At 36.8% G+C, this 27197-nt stretch overlaps 1 protein-coding gene across 1 annotated transcript; it reads right to left on the bottom strand.

Moving 5' to 3' along the window:
- Positions 1–27048, bottom strand: LOC139115632 (14-3-3 protein beta/alpha-like). The gene is made up of 5 exons (XM_070677900.1): positions 26620–27048; positions 9468–9591; positions 5153–5313; positions 4284–4379; positions 1–2418 (listed from the first exon to the last, which is right to left on the bottom strand). The coding sequence occupies exons 1-5, from the start codon at positions 26914–26916 to the stop codon at positions 2377–2379; spliced, it is 720 nt and encodes a 239-aa protein (XP_070534001.1). The 5' UTR covers positions 26917–27048; the 3' UTR covers positions 1–2376.
- Between the last annotated feature and the right edge of the window lie 149 nt (positions 27049–27197).

The following is a 27197-nucleotide window of genomic DNA, read 5'->3' as shown; positions in this document are numbered from 1 at the left end:
TGGTGTGGCAACCCCAAAGGGATACTTTTATTGTGATTAAAGACTAATTGTTAAACCCACATTCTTAGCAATATAAAGAAAAGCAATTACTAGCAAAAATCAGTATAAAGACTGAAATGTTCTACTTTTTGTTGGAACACATGTATTCTTGGTCCTGGTCAAGGATGAGAGATTTTTAAACATCCAAATATTACAGTGGATTTTGTCAATATCCCATGAATATTCCAGATTATTTCATAGTGTTCATGTTGATCACAAAACAAAATAGCACATTTCCATGAAAATAGATAGGCAAATTATCAATTCTTATGTAAATTACCATCATTTCATGTGTATCTGTCGAGTTCACGGTCATTGGTGAATGTTGATGATATGTGACCAGCCAGTGTCGAAATGGTCATAAATACAAAAACTTTGACTTTTTTGTTTCTTGCAAAAGAAAAAAGTATACATTGCCACATCTTATTTCACCAAGGAATTTTTTCGGACAGGTTGCAAATAAAAGCAAAAGGGATATATCTAAATATACTACAGGCAACTTCAATTAACTTCTGCACATGGAAGATAAAGGGTAACTAACTAGCCTGATGGATCAATGAATTTAACAACAAAGCATAAGACTATCATGAAAAATAAACATAAACAGCACGATATATGAAAGTCGAGGCAACTTCCCAAACTAAAAGAAAATGGGCACAAGATTGTGACATTTAAAAATCACCGATCTATTTTCCAAAACATTTTTTTGAAACTTCATAAACTGGACAAGTCTGTTAAGTCCATACAGATCATGATGACGATTTTTACTCAAGAATGTCTATAGAGCCACGGCTGGCTACCCTTGACCCTTCAACTGCCAAAGTCTGGTACAATGCCAGTGTTTTCTTGAAGTTGGACCACTACACATGAAAGTTGGGATACAAAGGGTCAAAATATGCCAGCTATTATTTCAAAGATACAGACCCTGTGTCACCCATACAGAACTAGTGATGGTGAAGAATTGCCTTACATCATGAAATCATTTGAGCTTTGTATGAATTTGGGATCTGGCGGTAAACATTTTGTTGGTGTAATTACACACGTGAGGATAATATTCTTGCTAAAAATAATTTTCAGTATCAAAACATCCAAACTGAAAGTGTCTTGACTGTCGTTTACGTTCTTTTTTACTTGTAAAAACACAGCCATGACTTCACATTCTACTTGATTTCTCTCATTGCTACAGGTTTTCGTTAAAATGAGAATTTTCACAATATCGAGGACAGGCACTCTACCACCACCATGATCACTTTCAAAATGATATTTTCCATCTTATTATGTGAAGCCACGGTGCATTTCATTATTGAGAGGGGGGGCATGGGGGAAGACAGACTCACCTTCTCGTACAGGATTTATACATACAAAACTTGTCAAAAACAAAAGATGAATAACAACTTCACATATCAACTGCAATGTAAACCTAACAACTATAGAGGTCTAATTTTTGTACCTTTTTTCCTCTTTCTTTTCCTGATATTATAATATACGTTAGTCTCTTCCGGTGATGCAAACACAATTGCTCAAATCAAACATAATTACCACACCAACAGGAAGTTCAAATTTTCAGTATAGACATCCTCGTATACTTTATTTCATGAAATCACAAGTGTTTCATATTTCAAATCCGAATACCACTATACTTGACTAAAAAAAAATCGATTTTTGGAAGGAGGCCTACCGAACACATAATAGAGGTTAAAATTTATTTCATCAGAGAATAAAGGGAAGTGTCATTACTTTTGAACAAACTGGGTATTGAAAGTGCTACAGGGTTATACAAAACATTTGAGGCAAAAACAGAGGCAATAGTCGGTTAAAAATCATAGCATGATTGAATTCTTTAACGCGAACAGCAGAAGCAGAATCACCACAAGTAAGGAAAATGATACAGCGGCAAATGAAGAGATTTACGCATGCATTTACACTCTCAGCTGAGGTTAGGAAAGGTGGTTACTAATTCTGCAAGTGCTGAAGTGGTGGCAGACCTTTTGTAATTTGGGGGTAGACTGCTGCTTATCCCTTTCCAAGCTCCATTTTGGCCCGATACTTTAGTTTTCCACGGAAGAAATGAACCAAAATGCAGAGATGAAGGGATGACAGCCTTGTCAAAATGGCCAAGATCTACTATGCACTTCCCTAAAGCTCAGGTTTCTCACCTGCAGGTGTCAAAATTTGTAAAGATATTTGGACTTTGTCGTGGTTAAAAATTGAAAAAATGAACAATTGGTAGACAGCACAGCAAAAAAATAAAGATTATCATAATTATTTCTCATAACCTTACTAATTCATGAAACTATTAATAGGTCCTTGAAAAGACTACATAACAACTACTGTCATTTAATCCTCCTCTTCTTCATCTCCTGTTTCAGATGACCACAACTGAAATATGAACAAAATATGCATAAAATGAATACTGTGTGGCTGGCAGTTTAACTTATCATTTACGTCATCCAGCAGACATGAAAAGTTTGGTGATCTGTGTTCAGATTCAGTGACCTTCTAATGGTGTTCTGCAGAATGTATGACAATGTCATGATATGATATGATATTGTTGAAAAAAACCATGCACATATAAAATACATATATATCTATATATCTATATATATATCTATCTATCTATCTATATATATATATACAACCACAGCAAATGAACTTTGTAAACACCATACTTTTACATACGATGCATATACATCCTTATACATATGTAAACAATGTAAAATATACATTTAACACAAAATACAGAATTTTTCATGAACAGCCTTATGACGTTTGAAGAGATCTGTACTGCCCTCATGTGGCAAGGAATGTAAGTTCTACTTGCCACCATGCTACTACTCCCAAGTCTGTAAAAGTGTGTAAAATATTGGAAGGATGCAACCATTTTGTTCAGCATCTTTTAAGCCTGTTCAGTAATGCTTAGATATTCTGATACAATTTGAGATTGTTTGATTACGGTAAGATAGCATAAATAATTTTTATAGTACCTTGGTATCCAACAGAAGTTTACTGGCAATTAATATATGCATGTTATGAATAAGCTCTCACAATGAAGTTGGATTTTGAGAAGGTATATTTTATACATGATAAGATCAAATCTCAGTTGTAAACCCAAGTGCTGATTGGCGCCCTGATAACAACACTGATACAGGTAAGGCCACGAAAATAGGTTTTATTTTTCATCCTCATGCAGTTTGGTTTAGACTACCTGTGAGACTTTTTTCCTAGCTTGCTTGAACAGAAAATTTAATTTAAAAAATACTGTCAGTCATACTGTCATGTCGTTTTGTGAGAAACTCTGGATGAGAAGGGAACCAATGAAGCTATACAAAAATTGAAAATAAAAAACGGCGTCACTGCGGATAAAAAACAAATCTTATCACGACACATTTTTTGTCTATCATGACTTCAGAAAAGGGTCATTGCTGAAATGATCAGGCTGTAACTGATGGTAAATATACACCATGTTGGGTGTTAAAGTGACACTGTCATGTTTTCATAAATCTTTCAAATATTTTGTTCATTTTGTATGTCGTATATTTGACTTTGCACAAATGTGCAGATCTCATACAATTTATTAAAACCTATCAACATCTCTTTTCTTTTTATGTTGCAATATAGAAAGTTCCACAGTGGTATTTTTTGTAATCTGAATAATCTGGGAGGATGAAGAAAGAGAGAGCATGATGTGGTGTGGCACAGTGTGGTGATGCGTGCCTTTGCTTGCTTCTTGTGAACTTCATACAATCGATCAATGCAAACAGCAAATCTTTGAAGCGGGTCTGCCAAAAATCAGAAATGGTCTTGTGACATTGGATTCTTAGAATCTAGTATTGAGACCAACCCTCTTTCCTGCAATCCACCCAAAATTCCTAGGTCACAAATATGAACTACTGATATGAGAATAGCAAGTATAAAATATGTTGTGATAAAACATTCCACTCTAGTTGCAAAGAATATGTAGACCCTTGTAAGACAAGCCCTGTGCCCTGTAAAGTTAGATGTATTAACCTTTTGAGCACTGTAATTTTTTCCCCGCCAAAATTTTAGTGCAACATTATACCAATTTGTGAATTTCTCTGTAATTTTTTTGATAATTTTGGACCAAATGGTCATCACATTTCATTGGCTACAGTTTTTTTCAAAATTTTAACAAAAATTTGAGAAAAATTGACAGGGGTTTATTTTATAAAGGGGACAAAAATAGACTTGCCGCTCAAAGGGTTAAAGGTAAGTGTCAAACTTACGGTCAAGTTATCCCTGAGTAACTGCATGATAAGAGTGCTGTCCTTATAGGAGTCTTCCTTGAGCGTATCCAACTCAGCAATCGCATCATCAAATGCCTGACAAAAAAAGACAAATTTCCAAGATTTTTCAATGCTTTGCAATATGATTCACAAGATGTTTAATGCTTGTCATCACTTGACACTTACATACAGTGGACTACTACACACTTATGTACAGTGGACTACTACACACTTACATACAGTGGACTACTAGTACTACACACTTACATACCATGGACTACTACACACTTACATACCATGAACTACTACACACTTAAGTACAGTGGACTACTACACACTTACATACAATGGACTACTACACACTTACATACAGTGGACTACTAGTACTACACACTTACAGACCATGGACTACTACACACTTACATACCATGAACTACTACACACTTAAGTACAGTGGACTACTACACACTTACATACAATGGACTACTACACACTCACTAATTCACCGCATACTATGGTAGAATGCTCCTCAAAGACATATTCTCACAGATTTTTTTGCAGTACATTTTGCAATACCCTTCTGGTCTACCATTTGAAGTAGGGGCTCATTTTGAAGCTCGTATTTATGTAAAAATTTTAAAATTTGATTTTTCCCTCACAGAGTCAACACAGGGTTGGTGGTCACTTTAAATTTCAAATATCAGTAAATCCTACGTAAAATATTTCCTCTAGCACAGAAAATTGTTGAAAACTTACCCCTCAATTTTATACGTGATTTTGAAAGAGAATCTTTTATAGTTTCCTAGTCTTCAGTTTTTTAGGTACTGTGTACGTACTATCTAAAGCTGTGTAATAGAAAAACATCCTACCTTTTTCGCAAGCTCACATGCTTTGGGGCGAGCGTTGACAATTTCATAAAAAAACACAGAGTAATTTAGCGCCAGGCCCAGCTTGATGGGATGTGTTGATGGTAATTCAGTGCTTATGTCCACTGCTTTCTGGTATGCTTGTTCTGCATTTGAAATAATTCCTGAAACCAACCGAAGAGAGGAAATGAATAAATGAGAGAGACATTTGTCAGTCACAATAGCCACTGAATTATTTTTGTTTCCCAAGGTATACAATGTACACCGTGTTTGACAAATTTGAATCTCTAGTAACACATGTGTCAACCATAGATGCACCCATACCAGTATGGTAGAGCGGATAGAGAAAGTTATGCCTTGTTCTGTTTGAAAGAAAACTGCAAGCTGCATCTTGAGTCTGCGCAGTAGAGGGTACGATGGTATTTTCAATGAAATCATGGAGACAACCCAGTTGAAGATAAAGTGACATATGAGATTGCTGCATGAGATATGAGGTAAGGTAAATACATGTTTCCATGACATTTCTTAACATGAATTCTGACCATGCTAAGAAATCACATTACTTATCATCTATGATACATTTCAATGTCACAGTAACCTTCCTTGATGAATATCTAAATTTGCCATCATTTGGGATACCTGAAGATTTTTTTAATACACCCATCAATCAATACAATACTCAAGTAGCCAATCCAAACATGTGACATCAGCCCAACTCTGCAGGATATATAACAAATTAGGAAAGTGTGCCCGACACTTATTTTCAACTGGTGCCAGTAACTCTGTGTTTCACGTATCAAGACTTTTGAATTATTTTAAAGATTAACCAGTTAAAAATCTGTGAAGCCTTCAATTTCAGCAATTTTGTGAAGTGGGGTTGATTTGGTGGCCATCCCAGATATGTTCACACTGAGCATGCAAATATTGCGTAAACAACAGCTTGCATGATGATTTCCTGACAAGTTAGAGACTTCTGTGCAGGAGACTTGTCACGGATTTCACTACTGCAGTTGGCAGCGGTCAAAATACAAGCAAAGAGAGCAGACTGAGATATGGCACTGCATATAATGAACAAAGCAAAAACCCTAGTACACTCCAAAATTCAATTGTAATCCTTGATTTCCCAGCAGTTATTTAAAACTACCTAGTTGAACTTCAACTGAGAGTGAAACCAAGACTCGTTGAACTTCACATGAACAACACCTTCGTAAAGACTGTGTCACATCTTTGGCAAGCAACAAAGGTTGCATGAGATTCAGCATGGACAGGATAGGGTTTCATTTGGATTTATAAGACACCTCATCTGCAGTCTGTGTTCTAATCTACTGTTGGGAAAAACTTTTTCTTGCCGAACCACTTCAACATATTACATGTGACAACTTTTGTGGATGGTACGTTCTTATGCATGACTGTGGATGAGGTGTGTTATAAAACACATATTGACTGGCCATGAGGGCAACAGCATATATCTTTAACCCCTCGGGCCTGTGAGTCACCCCAAAAACAGACTGCTTCCTCCGGACTTGGGCAACAGTCTGTTTTTTGGGGTGACTCACATTCTCTCAGGGTACAGACTTATGCTGCTGCCCTCATGGCCAGTCAATATGTGTACACTGAACAAATTATCAGTATGCTAGTTCCTGGCTTATGGTTAACACAGTTTCAAGTTGTGGATGAAAAGCTATGCTTGTGATGCACTCGTTTTAGTTTCAGTTTATGTCACTTTAGAAAGTTCAATCAGGGTGGATCAGTGGGACTATATTACAAATTCCAAACCAAATTCCAGCCCTACTTTGTTCTTGTATCTGGGCAAATATAGTAGAACAGAAATGTTCTCTACATTTTAATTGTTATATGTAAACGTCCATGTAAAAGTGGGTATTGTAAATTTTTTTCTCTTTTAGAGTCTCTTGTCTGAAGGTATGGACTGAATATCCAAGCAACAAATTTTCTTGAATGAATGCTCCTTATGTTGAAGAAAAGGCGTTTACTTCAGCTACAGGGAGCCAAACATGTAATTGGAAACATTCTTACAGTATGCGTATCTGCATCAGAGCAATACAATTTCCCATTTCACAGAATTCAGTTTCATCAGTGCATGACCATTGCAAACAAAGTTATTAATTATTGCTGCTTTATCTTTACAATGTGTAACTTTACGGTAAATACACATACATAGAAGTCTATTGAGAGACTAAACATTCTTCCACAGCTTCAGGTAAAATGCATTTATGTGACAAATTATTAATACTTGAGAATATTTTATAATACTTTGCTACTATGCTGTTTGTCCAGACTCATTTTGAAACACTATAAATCACCGTATTCATGATTTTGTTTGGGTGTACCATTCTAAAAATTAAATTTTCCCACAGGGTTAAAAATGGGGATACCTAGTGGCCATTTTGAATGTACACTGCTTAGTTAAATATTATTTACTATGGGGAAGTAAAGTGTCATCTTTGAAAACTCTAAAGAATGCCATTTGAGAGGTGTTCCAATGTGTAGGTATAATAATTCAATAAAATTTATGGTTATACCGGTTGGAAGACAAGACATGTATTAAGGAAGAACACGCCTCGGGGACACAAATTTAGACACTCAAACTTTTACAATTTTACAATTTGAAAATTTAATTTTTCTGTATAGAGTTAACACAGGAATGGCGGCCATTTTGAATTTTAGACATTGCAAAATGTTGGGCAATTTGTTTCACTGGTTCCAAACTTTGCACGGTGATCCCAATTTTTTATTGTTGATTTGGTAAGAGAAGAGTTGAAAGTTTCATTCAGGAAATTTTGAGCAAAAGTTTAAGTCTCTCTCTTTTGAGGCGCACACTACCTTAAAGATAATCTATACTCAAATGTGCTGGACTGCTTCCCTTACGTATCAAGTCATAAGGTATATGGTACAGCCAAAACGTTGAACTTTTAAGAAATGGTAAAATTTAAATTGAAAATTCAGTAGTTTTCTAAAACCATGCATGCCAGAAATCTGGCCATACTAATTCTGCATAATCATTTGGTCCTTTTTCCGATGCGCAGCTGTTGGTCAACTGCCACATCAAAGGCAATAGTGAGTCATCTATCGACCTTAATTGCACACTACTCTAGCTAGGACATATTGTCCCGGTACAATCAATACACCTAGTTTATCATATACACAGCAATTTTCATGAATGTTCCTGTTGCCTAGTTACACCATCAATGCAATACAGTCAACTTTTACTTCATAAACTGTACAATCAATATTTATCATTACTAATATGTGCATTGGAGGATCTTCTGTTAAAACATTCACCCTGCTGCTACATATTTCCATGTATCAAAAGACCCTTATGAAATATTATTTATGAATGCAAATATTCCTTTCTCAATTCAATAAATGAGGGGTCTATATATTCTACTATTTTTTTGAAATGACCTTACGTTACATTACCCAAAAGCCCTTGCAGACCATTTTGACATTTCAGTGGCAGCTTGATTAATGTCTCAACCATTTCACCATTTCATAGTTTGGCAAAAACCCACTGTTATCCCTTATCCTGCCAAGTTCATATATCACCATCATGTCAAGTTGGTTCAAACAGTTTGGCAGAACAGGTCCTGTATGTTGCATTTTCACAAAAACGTGAATATTTGAAGGCCTGTGAATACCTATATACTGTCAACATAATTTTACTGACAAAACCTGCTGTAACATACCACACTAAGTACAATACTGACTCAGTGCATGGGGAAGTGATACTGTCTGGAAGGATAAAGGGTTATCAATAATGAGTGTGGACCTCTTTACAGGGAATTGGGCTGAACAGGTTTCACTTATTCATGTAAATGTGTATGTTGTTTAACAAATGCACATATGGCTACCTATTTCAGTATTTCTTAAAGGGACAAAGTCGGCACATTTTTCATGAATTTTGTTTGATGCAAGTTACTACTTATATTGTTTGACATGTTGAAAGATACAGAATAAATGGGTGAACATGCATACATTCAACCCAAGTTTTAGACAAATTAAATGAAACCAACGCGAAAACGAATTAATGGTCATGACCATTAATTCATTTTCACGATGGTTTCATGTATCGTGTCAATAACAAGGGTCTAATATATGCATGGTTATCTAGTCATTATCTTTCAACATATCAAACAATATAAGTAGTATCTTGCATCAAACAAAATTCATGAAAAATGGCCGAGTTTGTCCCTTTAATGTTTGTTTACTATATCTAAAATACACAATATGTTTTCTCCTTGTAGTTTCAAAGATTTCAAGATTTCTTGACAGTGACTTTATAGCACTGTTGCCTACATACCTTCCTTGTTCTGTGCTGAGGCAACTTCAGCCAAATACCGATGATAATCTCCCTTCATTTTGAGATAAAATACTTTGCTTTCAATGTCCTTTGCCTTGGGTATCAGGAAATTATCAAGCAGCTCCTGTAAGAAACGGTGGAAAAAAGGGTACATGTTACCATTCAATGAAAATTAATCCTCTATGACTGTTCACTGGACTTCTGTACTTTATATCACCTCTTTTCATCCATATTTTGATCTTCATAACTGCCAAAAAAATTTGACAATAAACAAGAACCCCCACAGCGAATACTTACTGGTGTAGGTAGTCCATGACTTTCTAACAATGACATCTACATGTACGCACATAATAGTTTTTAGCTACTATAGACTATAGTCTATAGAAGCTATTGGGATGGGTATCCGTCCGGCGTCCGTCGTCAGTCTGTATGTATGTATGTATGTATGTATGTATGTCCGTTTGTGAGGCGTCCGTCCACTCAAATATCTTGAGAACCACAGTACTTACTGATTTTATATTTGTTGTGTAGATGAAAAATATGATTTTGAGAAACTATTTTTTTTAATTTTTTGATATTGTTGAAAATATGCAAATTAATGCCAAAAAAGGTGTTTTTGGTAAAAAATCTTCTTCTTCATAACCGCTGGTCAGACAGCTTTGTTATTTGGTATACAGGTCCCTAGGGATAACCCAACTTAGATTTGTTCAAATTGTGATGAAATATGCAAATGTGTATTTTTAAGGAATTTTTTTGTCATTTTTGGTCAAAGTTTGACTTACATTGTATGTAATTCTTGTACTGTATAAACCCTATCAATTCACCCAGAAAAAAATAATTATTATGATTTTAAATAATTGAATTAATTAGGAAATCATCAAAGCCAAAATAATTTTAGTGTGGAATTATCAGAAAGTTCAACTTTTTTTGACAGTTCATAGTGAATTGAGGATTAAAACATGTAAAGGCAACTTTCCTGAATCCCAACTTTGATATATTCTGAACCACCATTTATGTTATCTAAAAGAAATTGCTCATAATAGTTTGTCATGATAGGGTGGTAAAATAAATAGAGATAGAGAAAGTTCTAATTTCCATTTATGGTTGACTTGGTAAGGATAAAATAAGATTACTTTTTGAGGAAAAAAATAGAGTGGTCAATTAAAAGAGTGGTCAAAGTGATAGGGTTTTTATGGTAAAGCTGGGCTGTAAGATTCCTCATGTGCTATTTATAGCAATTATGCAATCTGTGTAAACAGTGCAATGAAAGTGTAACATGATTCCTTATAATGCTTTTGATGACCTTGAACTTCTTAAGTTTCAAACATTTGTCTCTTCAGTGTGCTTTCTCAACTTATTAAACAGAACTTACTTACAATGTTAATTTGAAAGTTAAAATGTGCTTGGTTATACTGATATTAAAAGATAACCAGCTCAAGATTCCTTATAACCTGACAGATATGCTGTTTTTTTATGACGTAAATCTTGATTTAAGCAAGTCTTGTTTCCTTTAATTAGAATGTAATTAACTCTCGTTTATTTGCTATTATAGACTAATATAGTCTGATGAAATATGCAAATCTGTATTTTTACGGAATTTTTTTCCATTTTTGGTCAGGCCATCCTGAAATGAGCTATCAAAGATATCCACCTTCTTCATCAATACATGTGTCACAAAAGGTTATTCTCTACATAACACAGCAGAACTCTGTCAACTGTTGAGTCGCTTGTTTTTTCAAAACCGCTGGTCAGACAGCTTTAATATTTTGTTTACATGTCCCTAGGATGACCTTAGTGAGATAATTTCATACAGTCAGGAAATACTTAATTTTGTATCCATGTCTATAGTAGCTTCAGGGACTTTGGCCCTATGTTTAATAAATTCACTCCTGGTACTTCTGGTTTCACTCTTATGAGAGTGACTGCCATTACTTAAACAGCATAACTAATCTAACAAGTTTTGGCATTTGTAGACTACATGTACCATGGAGCTAAAAATGTATACAAGGAAATGGAGATACAAATGATTATTGGATTCTGTTTGCCCAAAAATGATCAAATTTACACTTTAGAAATTTGATTTTTTTGGCTTGCATATGGTGGTTTTGCAAAGAATAGTACTCTGATATCAATTAACATATATACTGCAAAGGGAAGACATAAACCCCCTGCCTGACTTGAATGCTTGAAAGTACATGTACCAGCACCATAATGAAGGACTACACATGTACATGTGTCTTGAGTGCTGGAAACTCTTGGCAAAACAATATGTGTGTTCATAGACAGTAGAGGGGGAAGACCCCCCTCTCTCCTGTCTATAGTGTGTTCAAGTATGTTTAGCACAAGTTTTACAACATTGTGGTATTCATGGGGTAATTTTAACACTATCATCACTTCTACGTCACTGGAAACACACTAAACAGAATAATGTTGTGTTAAAATCCATTAAAGACACAGTTGGAATGGTAAATTCCATTAGACTACATCTGGTATACCAAATGACTGAAGAAATCGAAGTCCCTGACACCTGGTTTATTTGTTAGCAAATTAGAATGTTATTAGAACTGAGGTCTGATACATCCACAAATACACCTTACTGGGGGATTCAATGCATCATCACATTCACATGTCAACGCTGTTACAATGTGTATATAGTGAAGCAACACACCTGCCCTGCAAGTGCAGATGGCCAACAAATGTATTTCTCCTCTTGTCAATGCCATTTCTGATGTGCAATATGTAATCAAGACACCTTCAACATAGACAGGTGCCATAATGACAGACAATTCAGTAACTCTAAAAAGTACAGTTGATTTGAATGCACCGCTATAGCGCAATTTGACACCATCAGAGAACTTTATCATCTTTTTTTTCACATTCATGCGCGTTTACTTAAAGGTATACAGTCACCTGTAATCTAAATATGCCCATATATGGTCAAAGGGGCCTTCCTTGGTATTCAAAATGCCCATGAGAGGGCACTGTTTTTAAAAAGCGGCCACCCGCTTACAATCTGTGATTGGTTAGATTTTCTCTTTCCATGGTAACTGTGGCAAAATTGGAACAGGTGACAGTACCGGTATACCTTTAAGTGCCTGTACCTTGTCAGTGTAAAGGCTACTACGACCAAATCAACTGGAGCAGAACTCTAAAACAAGGTTGTTCACATCCATGTTCTGTTCACACAGGTACATGGAGTTGGGCCAATGTGTAGGATTTTTAGGACCATTCTCCAGTAGAGCATTGGGCAACACACAAATGTGTTCACATGTGGTGGGTGACAGGGTTTTACATTAGAGCCCTTCCTTACTCAAAACTTAATCTTCATTTCTAAACGCCAGCTGAGAGCCCTCTTTCCATACTTTGCCCCTTTTGTGAAATCAAAATGATCTTTGAGTGAACCATGTGTCCCCCTTTAGTACGGCATTCACATGCTTTACAACTTTAAATTCAGAGTTGCTTTCTGAAAACAGCTCAGAGTATAGCTACATATATTATGGTTGTAGTGACTTGTAACTGAATACATACCGTCTTGCTGTTCCAATTTACAGTGTCTAAATATCATATATCGGATCACATATTTATGATTAGCTTGGACATTACATGTATGCCATGCTAAGCTAAGCTTAGATCACATGATTATGTGTATAGTATTTACAAAGAACTTACGTACAGTATTTACAAAGTATCAACAAGAACTGGGAACACACACTTGGTTTCTGATGCAGCAATATGGCATCTCATTACTGTCTTTAACACATATACAAAGTGATATTACAGTCTTAAGCCTGGCTAGTTCTGGCAGGATCTGACCACATGAACACTCATTCCAATATCGGTAATATTTGTTTAGTCTCTCTCTTAAAGCCTGAGTGCTGTGCTTTTTCCCACCAAAATTGTAATGCAACATTTTGCCAATTCGTTGAATTTTTATGTAATGTTAATAATTTTGGACCAATAGACATCACATTTTATCTGCTACAGTTTCTTATCAAAAGTTTGGGAAAAATCTGAAAAAAAATTGACTACGATATATTTTACAAATGCAACAAAAACTGACTTTTGCCCTAAAAGGGTTAATTATCTTGAAAGTGTCATGGTAATTTCAATATCATAAGTATAACTGCCACAATGTCAGTCCTTTCTTTCACAGTGTGTGGTTAACGTAAAGATCACAAGGGCTTCATTCGATTTCTTTTTGTCATGTTGGCTCGTACTGGCTTGGCTGAAAACCTTTCAATGCCCCTGAGAATCTTACACCCCATCATCAACCAACTTCTCCAGCTCTAAACACAGAAGATGATTTACATGTTAAATATAAGTCCAAGTACTAGTAACATGAACCTCTCCCTTACAATTATTGCAGCTAAAGTCCCGATTACATTCAAGCTGCTGTCAATGATATTGGACTTGACAGGGAAATACTGTTATCATATACAGCCAAATCACTGGACATGGAAACAAGACAATTTCCGATGTCACTTATTGTGTCTGTCAAAAAGACTAACGCAACCACATGGACTGAATGAACCTATGGTGAACCTACATATTGAACTGACGACAACTGCTGAACAGCATGGTCACTTTCAGGATATAGTTTTCATTGTACCTTCAAACAATATTCTGCTATGGAAACATACCACTGTGGCCCCTCACTGGGAGATTGTGTAACACAAGATGGGCAGACCTGCATTGTTGACCTGACTGAATGACCTGGGTCTGATCAATTATGAAGCCAGCCTTCCTAGCAATGCTGAAGAAACATTCATCTGGTTTTCACATAATTTTTTTTTTCAAATACAAATTTAAAGTGAAGTGGGACAAAAAAAAGGATGAAACAAAGGATAATTATTGTCAGCTTTTACTATATCATCACTACAAAAGCAATCTTTTAACCCTTTGAGCGCCAAAATCAAATTTTGTCACCTTTATCAAATGTACACTATAGTCAATATTTTCCTAATTTTTTGCTAAAATTTTGATAAAAATCTGTAGCCAATGAAATGTAATGTCCATTTGGTCCAAAATTATGAAAAAAATTACATAAAAATTCATAAAATCGGTAAAATGTTGCATCAAAATTTTTGACAGGAAAAATTACAGCGCTCAAAGGGTTAAAGTGATTTTAAAACAATGAGCCTCCTGATGTTATCAAAGTGGCCGTGTTTGTTCATTAGGTGGATAATACTTTGAGTCCCAAATTTGCATCAATTTATAGTGTAATACACTGGTCCCTGTACAGACAGTTTTTAAATAATATTCAGGCTGTCCATTTATCATTTTATTATCAAAGTAACGGTTGGAAATGTACATAAGCACAGTACTTTCTTGTATACACATGGAAAGATATTAATCTATCCGTCAATGTACGCATACACTGTATTATAACAGATTGAATAGTCAAGTCATTTTGGTGGGCGATGTCTATTAACAGCTGATGAAAGAAATTAATTAATCCCTCGGTTACCTCATGAGTCTTGAGATAAATGATAACACATTCTGCGCGTCGGCACATACATAATATTTTTTTTGCTTGTATGACATTTTATTCTCTTTTACATCAATGTAATTCTCGTAAAATTTTGCATAAAAGCCTACAAGCAACATCTCAACCCACTTTAGGCAACACTTTGAAATATTGCAATATGGTAATATAAACAATTTCATGAGTAATCGTCAATCTGCTGCCTTTCCATAATGCAACTTTCATTCCAAAAGCCGTGAAAATGAATTCAACAGATAATCTATTCACAGCTAAAAATAAATGTAGAAGCCAAATTGTATGTGCTGGTTGAGAACAACCATAAATGATGACATATCCACTGACATCAAATAATTAGGCATGTCCTTCCAAAAGCTGTGAAGTCTGAGATGTAATCAAGTTTTGCATAGGATGGGGCATACTTTCAATAAATTCTAACTCTCACCCTTAACTACACCTAACACTCTTAAAGATTCTATTAAATGTCATTTCTTCTGTGGTGACCTCTATCAAATCACTTTGTGAAGTGGGGACTTGAGGAAGTGTTGCCAAGGTTAATAATTAAACTCCTGTCATATTGACAAGAGGATGCATTTAAGAATAAGATGTCTTCCTCTGGTTGTAATTATTCCAATTATATTGTAACGAAATCAGGATGAAACTAGAGACACATACACTAGAGAAACTAGAGACATTTATTACGGAACTGGGGATGTCTTTTAAAGAAGAATATGCTTAGAGAACAGATATTTAGATTCTCACCTCGAAGTATTACAATACTTGGTCTACTACTTGTGTGAGCTCATTTTGAAGCTCTTGGTGTCGTGATAATTGAAAATTTAATATGATAATTGAAAATTTAATATTTCCCCTGAAAGTTAACACAAAGATGGTGGCCATTTTGAATTTTAGAGTCTTTGGTAGCTATCTGCTCACAAAATATTTTGACCACTCTCTCGCTGGTAACTGATCATAGCAGTGTTTCCTGCCAAAGTGTTCTACATGCTTTATTTTGTCATCATATATCTTCACTAGTATGTAACAGAACAAAGGAAGAGGATAATAAACAGATATATATTCCGATGCATCGTTGGCCATCTAGGGAACTTGATGAGCCACTTCTCTGTTTGGCTCCAGTATACTTTTACATGATACATATTGATCACATGCCTAAGTAGCTGACAATGATTTCAACAATCTTAAGTAGTTGAGAGAGAGAAAACAGGCTGTTACAATCTTGTGAGAAATTCTTTTCTTCAAGATCATATTCATTGAGTACCGGTATCACACATACTATATTATGTTTTAATGGAGTAGCTGTACCTTACTGAAGAACAAATGTTTGAAAACCAACATTAAAACTGGTATGAATGTGCTTGGGAGCTAATAAAAACTTCTGAACACTGCTGGGGTACTGTTCAGTTGAACTTGTGTTCATTTATGCTTTTCCTTGTGTACAGTTTTAGTGCCAAAGAGATATATATACATTATACATATAGTCAATGTACTACAATAACACCCAAATCATATTTCATGTATTGGCAAATAGATAAATCTAATACATTTTCTTTATCAGCTTACATATTTTAATTCACATGTACCTTGGCCTAAATAAATACATCACGTTCCAGGTGATCATTCTGTGCTATTGTTCAATGTGCAGTGAAATGCTTATAAAATTTTCAGTTTGATTTAAAAACAATATTTGGCCTCAGACAGCACAACCTATAAAGCCAAAAGAATAGATTTACCAGTAAATGTGTGATATTGAAATATGCAAACAACAACAATACAAAAACCTACTTCCTTAACCCTTTTCCTGCCAGACAGTAATAACTGTATCACTTCCCCATCAGCCAAATCAGTAAAAAGCGGTATTGAGCCAAACAAGACGTATTTTCACCCACTTGGCTTGGTATGTTATAGCATCTTTTGTCCCAAAAAAATCAACTTTAGAGTATTATGTTTTCAACAGCCTTCAAATGTACAGTATTATGTTAAAATACATCATATGGAATACGTTGTGTTTCATTAATTTTAACCATCTTGACCTGGTGGTGAAATATGGACTTGGCAGGAAAGGGTTAAAGGTATACAGTCACTCACCTGTAATCTAAATATGCACATACATGTATATGGTCAAAGAGGCGTTCCTTGGTATTCAAAATGCACATGTGAGGGCGCTGTTTTTAAAAAGCGGCCACACGCTTAAAATCTGTGATTGGTTAGATTTTCTCTTTCCATGGTAACTGTGGCAAAATTGGAACAGGTGACAGTATACCTTTAATTATTACATGTGATTTCAGAACGTACCAGTATACTTCATAACTATACTCTGGTTCTTGCTTACATGTGTAACACAATACAGCTGCCTTGCATCTATTCCACTATTCAATCTTGTTAAGTTATTAGACTTCACTGGAACATTGCTCACCATTCCTAAGCTTTCTATAAACCTAACTGCTTTTCAATGCAGCAGTAGTCCTGTACAGTGTTCACTTCACGCCTTCATGCATGTTATTATCACTTACATACTAGTATACTGTACACATACCGGTATTTGCAAATTTTATTAATGACCATCCTCTTGAAGTGCAGCTGATATCAGTAAATTGACATTGCATGGCAGGAACATTACAGAAACAGTGATATACCAAAGTCTGGCAGATATGAGCTATGATATACCAGTATGAGATATGAGACAATGAGCTACACAAATATGAAACTTGCATCAGTATCATGTGGAGGCAGTGAAGATACAACCATGATCAGATTCACAATCACTTTGATAAGATAAATTAGGAACATCTGATTATCACACCAAAGCCCACTTAAAACCATGTTATCAGATCTTTCTACTAACTCACTACTATTCTGTATTTTGCACACAATATGAACATATCAGCAATCCTGGGGACGGAAGTCTGGGCTATACAACCTGCATGATTGTAGGTCTAGTGTGTATAACCTTAGTAATGGCCTTGTCTCAATTTTAGTGTTCCATAAAATCAATCCAAAAGAAACAGCACAGGACACTGGCTGATCTATACTAACTATACACTGTGTGATCTTGCTGTGTGATCATCATACTACAGTATTGAAACAAGAGTCTACTATCTTTCAGTTTCATACCTTTTTGATAAGTAGCAAAACCCCTCCCCCCTAAAAGCGTAGCCAATAAATTGTCACATTTTCTCAGCATTTTTCATGTCTCTAGTCACAGTGAACTTTATTATTTGTTGAAAGCATAGACAGTGGAGGGGGGGAAGACTCTTCCCCCCTCCACTGTCTATGTTGAAAGTGACAATCAAAAGGAAATATGCGCCAATTTACATACTGTTGAAGATGGACAGAGTTTCATCATGGCTCCATATGCATTCTCTAACCTGAACCAATTGAGAAATAAAGGTGCATGTATCTTACATATAGGGAATGCCATGTATCACCTGGGACTAAAATGTCTTAATAACATTGAACCAATATCTGAAGCTTTCCTCCCTTCGTAAATGAAATCATTTCAAAATCAATTGAATGTGTGTGAAAAATAACACAAATTTTTCTTAACGGGCTATTGAAACACTGTGCCACACATGTGAAGGGCTGAACTGTTTGATGTCTCTTCAATTCAATGTTCATTGTAAAATTTGCCAGGTGAACAAGAGATGGTAGATGATCCACTTTTCTTCCTCTTGTCACATGGGCACAGACACCAATAAACAAGTAGTAGATAGAATGCCGGATGTTAACTTCATACCTGATGATACAATATAGCTCCTGAACATATATTTGGAATCACAGGGGAAAACTTTCATACCCTTTCATAGGCAGTCACTTTTCTACCACTTCTGATCCTATTGACTGTAGAAATAACTCATGTACCTTAGTGAGGTTTGTAGCAGTAAGAATATAGTATAGTACATGTATGCTCTGCAGCAATCTTTGATGTTGGTCTAAGTGAGTATGAAATATCAGTGTTTCAATCTTTTCCAAATATTCAGAGTGTATACATATTTATAAGTTGTTTCGCAATGTACTGGATCCCCCTTTCTACTCTGAACCATTTGATTTATCGTTCACCACCATTTGTGGGTGTTGTTAACTCCATGTCTAATGCATCCTTGCACACCAGTTTAACTGGATAATGTTTCCTACAATGCTTCAGGATCAGCTTGTGGTCTGTGGAGCACCATTGAACAAGAACACAGTTTGTGATGTATGGAAGTATTCTACCATGCAGGGTAACCAGCCTTTTATCTGAATTTGGCGCAGTAGTTTGTCTTGCATGTATCATGCCATTTGGAAATATATGTATGTGCATTTATTAACAGTGATCTTTATTAATGGGAAGAAAACATAATCATCCCCTATCCTTCCACACAGTATCACTTGTTCTTGTGCAAAGTCCGTAAAAAGTGGTGTTGTACCTAATCTGTGTGTATTTACTCTTACTTGGCTCAGTATGTCATAGCAGGTTTGGTCTGACTCAGTAAAAATCAAACAAATTGGTATTCAGAAACCTTCACATATTCAAGTCTTTGTTCAAATTCAACATATGAAGATGTTATGCCTCACTGGTTTTAACCAACTGACCTGATGGTGAATGAACTTGGCAGGGTGACTCTTATCCCGCCAAGTTCATTCACCATTAGGTCGGGTTGGTTAAAACCAGTGAGGCATAGCAGGTCCTATGTGTTGCATTTGAACAAAACCTTGAACATTTGAAGGCCCTTGAATACTTACTGTACATATGAATTTTAGTGACCAAACCTGCTACAACATACCTTGCAAAGTAGATGAAAAAGTGTAAATTAGACTCAATACTGCTTTTACTGACTTGGCACATGAGCAAGTGACAAATGTACTATCTGGCAGGATTAAGATTATGTATTGGAAACAAAAGTGACAACGCTGATACTTCAAACTCACTGACTGCCACAGACATTACTCTCCTGTTATATCAGTGTTCGCGTTATGCAAAAAAGTGCGTATTATACGCACTAGAATTTTTTCGTACGCATTTTCCAGGAGGCAATGCGTTTGACTGTACGCAAATATTGGTGTTCGTTGTGGTGCTATTTTGTCAAGGACATGTTGTTCAACGATGTCTTGTCCATTGACTCACCCACCAAAATTGCAACAGTTATTCTCATGGCTTGAAATTGTAACACGTTGAGCTAAAATTATTTCCCCACAACTTTGCTTTGTTATTTCGATAACCACGTGGTGTCACCTGAAATTGCAACATTTTGAGCAAATCAGTTTACAAAGGCCATTCCCTAACGTACGCAGCTGCCAATCATATTGATGGTTATGCAAATACGAGGCGTGAATGCATTACACATTTGATCGAACGCACGTTTTCCTAGTGAATGTACCGATCTACTAACGTGCCTCGATAAAGTTCTCAACGCCAGCAAATATCCAGATCGCGATTTGGATATCCGTGATTACGACACAGAATCTTTGACAACACTCATCGCCCATTTTGGTGCTGATCGCGTTGAAGCTGGCCTGCCGACAGAAGCCCCAATACAGGGACGTGATTTGCAAGCAGAGTTTACTCAAATGAAACTGACTCTGTGTGCCTACGGACGCCCCAATTTCAGCGAATCTTGCCGTATTCTGATAAACGAATATGGAGAGTGTTTCTCATGTTCCGATTGCTATCCTGCATAGCTCTAGTGATTCCGGTTTCTTCTGTGCCCTACAAACGGGGATTCAGTTGCCAAAATCGTGTACTCACAGACGATGTAATTGACTGGGCGATGAGCATGCCGATAATCTGATGCGTCTCACTATGGAAGGGCCACCAGTTGCAGATTTTCATTTTGACCGAGCAATAAAAATTTTTCACCGAGCAATAAAAATTTTCACTGTGCGAGACAATAGAACCCGATAAATTCTAGAGATACCTGTTTGAATTTTCACTTCACGTGCAAATAGAAACTTCTCTTTGATGATTTTGAAGTTTTACGACTGTTAGTTACAGTGTTACCGGTAGTTACAATACAAGAACAAAATTAGCAGCACGCACTTTCACTGCAGTGTATGACGATGACGACAATTACTGTTTCGTGTATTTTTCATTCAGACTTGTTTCTCTGTATGATCAAGATTTCATGATGTTACATTTATTAAAAATGTCTCAATTATTGTGAAAAATTATTTCCTGTGTCAACCAAATTTAATTTGCCTCATTTTTCGCCCTGGGTTGAATGCGAAAGTGGCTGTTACGCATTCACATGATGACAATGCGCAATTTTGCCAACCCTTTGCGTACGTGAAACGCATTGAAAAAAAATTGATCGCGAACACTGTATATCCTATTAATAACTGTAAAATAGCATAATCTTCTCTTTAAATACAAAGATGTTCAATGTCAGTGTATGACTGAATAACATAACACGATCATATCTTGGATGTTTACATCACTTATCTGTAACCAGTGCATGAATCTTTCAAACACCCACTGTCCTTCTCGAAAATCTTAACAAGTTTGATTTACTCGAATTTCCCTTTCAAGTACCACAATGACATGTGGTTCTTAGGCACTCTTGATACATGTAAGTTGTTGCACTATATTTTTGTTATCAATGGAGATGTATATGATTGCATGGCTCCAACTACTGTCAGTATCACTGAGGAAAATATATGGTTGCATGTTTCCCTGAACTCTACAGTCTTAATTTCACTATTCACTGCTATGGGCTAAACGCAAAAAACTAGTTTAACACTTGCAAAAAACTAGTTTAACACTTGCAACACTGCATAATGGCAGGCTGCTTTCTTTGTTTCCACAATAGCAAAACTAGCAGCTGTTTCTTTGTCAAAAGGTGTCAATGGAACAAGTGGAAGGTTTCTCAAGGCAATTAATAGAATTCATTTGTTCTTCAGAGAAGTGTTCATCAATAAAGACTTCTGGACCTAGGTAACTGGAGTGATCTGATAATCATGTAAATTGTACATAAAAGAATGCAGGGGTATCCCCTTGCATTCCTCAATGCAACACCATTTTTTTGAAAGAATTGTAATGACAAGAATAACCAATCATTTTCACCTAGCTTGCTGTACCTTATAAAATGAAATGCGTCATTTATTGAAAGTGTATTGGAACTGCCCCTTCCTTGCAGGTGACATAAAGGGGTCAAGGTCCTTGCCTTGATGTCAAAGACTCTATGTGGCATGCAAGACAGCCCACAGCTTGTCAGAAAACCTTTCATAATTGACTGTGACAATCACAGTAAGGGTACATATCACCGAAAAGTCCATTTTAATCACCTTCGCAACATGTACTGAGACTGGCAGCCTGAACAGCCTAGGTGTTGGGTTCGTAGTCTATGAACAGGTAAGATGATGGCTGCCCACATGTTGCCAGCAGCTGTACCCCTTATCCTGCCAAATTCATATTTCACCATCAGGTCAAGTTGGTTACAACTGATGAGGCACAACATGTCCAATAGATGCATTTTCACAAAACATTGAATCATTGAAGGCCCTTGGAAACAGAGGCACTGTAAACATAACTTTTTACGGAGTAAAAAATAAAAGACCAAGCATAGTAAGCAAAAATGGTTTTGGCTCAATACCGCTTTTTACCGACTTGGTAGATGGGAAAGTGATACTATCTGGCAGGAAAAGGGGAACACCAGGAACAGGGTCCACATGTAGATAGTAAACAGTGCATGTTACAAGGGTTCCACATAGTATATCAAGGCAATCATATCAGGGTCAGCAGTAATATTACAAAGGTTCCAAATATTTACCTAACCTTTATTGCCTTCCTTTTGAAAAAAAACTCAATAAATATTGCAAATTGTTAATAAACATGCAGTTAGTTTGTCAGATGAACCCTTTGCTGTGAGAGTTTGGTGTAGACACTGTCACACACAGGAGTACCTTCTCGTTTACCAGACCTCGTCGCTTCGCCACTGCAAAGTGCGCCCGCTGTGCGGTAGGACATGGCGAGTCGCGGAGCGACGAGCTTCGAGTCGCGAAGCGACGAGGGTCTGGTGACTACCACTGCATTCCACTGTGATGACGCATCAGGACGGGCGGAGAACCAAATTTAAATATGACCCTTGACCTACTTGAATATTCAATCCGAAAAACCAAGACAAATGCATGTGTTTTCAATATGCGATAGTCAACATCGAGCTCGTCGCAAATGTCCGGGGCAAATGTACTCTGTAGACAGTGACCATGCTGAAACTCCCGTGAAAATATACGGAGAGCATGTGAAGACAACAGCCAACAGACTTCCCGTACCCAGTTGGCAAGTTTACGAAGACGTCATTCCCCCCCCCCCCCCCCCCCCCCCCCCGTAGAAAAGCTGGCAATTGCTTCAATTTTGCTCGTCTTTCAGGCATTCTATGGCTAATTTTTTCTTTGCCACAATCGATTGCTTTCCTAAGTTCGGCTGTCAGCCCCATTTTCGCCAGTTGAATTTACGCACGTCCGCGTACTGTGAATGCCCAGTGCGTCGTTTGGGGAAATCCGAAGGAATCCTTTTATGTACAGTATGTCATATCATTGCGTAGTCGAGCTTATTGACGTTGTCAGTCATAGAAGTTCCTCATAGTTGTTGGTAGATATTTTTACAAGCCCCTCCTTCTATTGAATATGCATCAAAGTTTGCCTGTTGTCGTGGTTGTCGATTGAGCCATGTGATTGGTGGGTATAAATATCTTGGAATGCGGAAGTCAGTAGTCTCCAGACCCTGTCGCCCAGCCAGTGGAAAATTACTTCATGTTCCTACCGCCAGCGGCGCACTTTGCACTGCGAAGCGACGCGGTCTGGAAGCGAGACTAACACGGAGTACCTACACAAACAATTGTGGCAGTCTGTCAATATGACACATTTCACATGTATAGACACATTTTCACAGAAATATACATTCTACCTTCCACGGTAGCAATTGTTACCTGCTCAAAGAGCTCATACCAATACTGCACCAACTTTCTTTTGTAAATTGTATCATATTTCTTGTTAACACAGACTGTGTGAGAGTGTCCATGATGTGAAAAGACAATGTATGACATTATCACAAGAAACAAGTTGGAAGCTTATCAACATTTCTCTGCTGACACAAGTAAAAATTTGGCAGTTGTGTGTTGGAACATCAATGGGATGTTCACTTTATTGTTCACAGACTACAACTTCTTTGAAAGAGTACGTAAATGGTGGCAAAATTGGCACATGTAATATTGGAACCTCTATAGATCTAAACATTTCTTACGACAACAAGTAATCTGCTAACCACAAATTTCAGCACATGCATATGTGTATATCACTGTAAGATCTTACACCTTTTCGGTGTCTTTCACACTAGAGCACAGTGCAGTACTTTTCCCAGGCTTAAACCAGAACTGTTGCATTGATCAGTTGAGAAAAATCACATATTTCATGATGTCATTGTGGACATAGGCAAAATAATGTCATATGACCCCATCCTCTATACATAATTTGTCATGCCATTGTGCATGTGAACTTTCTGCGACAGAGTACTAAAACTTTATGTCTCCTTGTGTCGCCTTGAGGAAACAATATGAAAGTTGATCTTCAATATACAATGCAGAGCTAGGCACAAAAAGAAATTTTCATAGTATGTGCATGTAACATTACATCACATAGAATCAGATGACTGTATTACAGAGAACACAAAAGCACTGGGCTTAACATCCCATTCATAAGATAATGGTATTGTTCTGAAATTTTTCCCCAAACCTATGGACTTACTCATCATTCAGACATGGAAAGCATCCCCAAGCACAATGAATATACATGCCAAAACACACCACGATCATGGACAATCGTGCATAACATCAAGATGAAGAAATGCCCCTGAGTTTTTAATTTTTATTGCAAACAACTATTTATACAACATTGTCCATGAATATAGGGTTTCCAAATTAAAACTTTACTGAAATGAATCACCACTCTGTTTGATTACATCTCCTCATACATTAATGTTGAACAAAATCAATGTAGAAAACAATGGAATATGCTAATCTGAAGAACTACACTTACATTAGTCAACTCTATTTGGAGCATTGTAGAAACCAGGCGTTGATAAGAGTGGGTGAAGTGCCTTTCTGACCTGCCAATTATGCACGAATTCTCTTTGATCATACTCTTCCTACCCTTTTAAATTTCATAGCAAACACCCAGGGTGGAACTCGAAACTACATGACTTGCATACATCACTGTCCCATTGAGGGACTGTGCATCCATCAACCACAAACACACGGTTTGCTGAATTCAATTTACTTTTACCATACAAATTTAAATTAATTATCCCCTGCTGTTCTGATTAATCATATATGCGCAACTGCCCATCGACAATGTAGAGAATGTTCCCCTTGATTGACAGAACCTAGCATGTAGATTACATGATACAGAACAATACCAATACAGGAAACGGACCCATCATCCTGAATTTGTTTATTGTTCATGTTTTATTGAACAGAAAATTGACCTGTGTTGTGCATGTTAACTTCACATCAACAGCCCTAGTGTAAGAAATGAAATTATTTTGATTTGAATATAACATTTGTTATGCAGAATTTCTTTTATGAAGTGTTTTGCTTTACAACAAATGCTAGTAGCCACAAAAACTGTGATGATGTTGTGATCAATGCATTTTGCTCTCAATATCATGGAGATAGCTACCTCCATATCAATATAAACAGGTCTAAGGGCAGGCCTAGGTTACACAAACGTGTTGTTCAATGGGGTCACTTTGCATTTCACCTTATGATTCAATTTTAAACTTGTGCAAAAGGTTTTTGATGCAAATGCTTTTCAAAACTTATTGTTTATGAAAACTGTATGATAGTACCAGTTTGAACTTGAACAACATTAATTCAAATGAAGCAAAAGAATAGATCATCCTTTTGGCATTGTCGATTTCAACAATCGTTAATTAATTATACAACAGTAACGAAACCTTCATAGGGAAGGATAATTTTTTCGAAATAAGAACAGGTTGGAAGGTTGGGGCAATTTACACAATCCCTTTTACAGTCGAAGTTAGATTTGTGTGGGGTATAATTCAAATCTTGAGTGTAAAATTCAATTTTGTGGCCTTCAAATGCAAGTCGTGTCATGAACCGGACCGGTGCAAACCGACCAATCTATTATTTATTGGCCTTCTACTAGTTCGCTTTTCGGGGGCACTCAGCCTCGAAATTTTGCGGATTGGCGATGTTGCTCGATCAAGGTCGAGCGATAAAACATTAGTGTAATACATGCTGGTGTGTTTTGACGCCGTGTTATCTTGATAATCCCACTAAATGTGCCAGTTTTAACATGGTTACGCCGTGTAGTTTGATCGATATAGCAAGCCAGGGATGGGTCAAAGGTCGCGACCTCGACATTTTACATTTTGGATGTAAGAGATAGGGAAATAGAAACGGGAAAATAGCACCAGCACCATTAGTGGCGATCTCTTTGTAGAAGCACAACACCGGAAATGTACCTTAATAATCGAGCAGCAACTACTGATGATCAAAATTGTTTGTCCTTGTGTAGTTTGAATATCATAAAGCCTATTTGTACTGGGGTCTCTGAGATCCACTGACCGTTGTCGTCGACATGGCGGCCTGTCACTACGATACACTGTCGAATATGCAGCATTTGTATGGCTGCCTAAATTTGTTATCGGTTACTGACCTGCACCTCGTGGCACAAATTTTCAAGCTCGGCTTCAATTCTCTCCCTGTATTCTTTGGCATTTTTGGTCTTGCCTTCAGCTTCGGTCTTCTGCTCGATACTGGAAATAACTCTCCATGAAGAACGCCTGGCCCCGACCACATTTTTGTAGGCCACTGACAGCAGGTTGCGTTCTTCCTGAGAGAGTTCTTCCTCCGAAGTTTCTGTAACCTTCTTCATCAGGCGAGCCATGTCATCATAACGCTCGGCCTGCTCAGAAAGCTTAGCTTCTTCAATTATCGCACTTCGCGTTGACATGGTGTAGATTAAAATTCACGCGTACAGAGCAGACTATCTTGATATAAAATACGTTTGGAGGGTTCGATAAACGGCCTACTGGGCACTCCCAAAACACGTACATACACGACGTAGTGCGGGCAACAGTAAATATCAATGCGCGTCGCAAAGAGAAATCCAGCATTGGTTTCTGTTTACTTCGACACTACACTCAACTTACATTATTCTTTTTTCAAACTTCAAAGAATAATTTCATTATTCAAAGAAAATGGTCTTTATCAGGCGAAAATGGGACGAACAGG

Source organism: Ptychodera flava, chromosome 17, assembly GCF_041260155.1.
Source record: "Ptychodera flava strain L36383 chromosome 17, AS_Pfla_20210202, whole genome shotgun sequence".
Lineage (NCBI taxonomy): Eukaryota > Metazoa > Hemichordata > Enteropneusta > Ptychoderidae > Ptychodera > Ptychodera flava.
The sequence above is the reverse complement of the archived record's forward strand: the minus strand, read 5'-3'. Positions and strand labels throughout refer to the sequence as shown.

Coding starts and splice junctions, on each gene's coding strand:
- LOC139115632 (XM_070677900.1), bottom strand. CDS start 26,916: ATGTCAACGCGAAGTGCGATAATTGAAGAAGCTAAGCTTTCTGAGCAG. Junction 4,380..5,152: donor CATGTGAGCTTGCGAAAAAG/GTAGGATGTTTT, acceptor TTTTTTTGTCAG/GCATTTGATGATGCGATTGC. Junction 2,419..4,283: donor TACTCAGGGATAACTTGACC/GTAAGTTTGACA, acceptor TTCATATTTCAG/TTGTGGTCATCTGAAACAGG.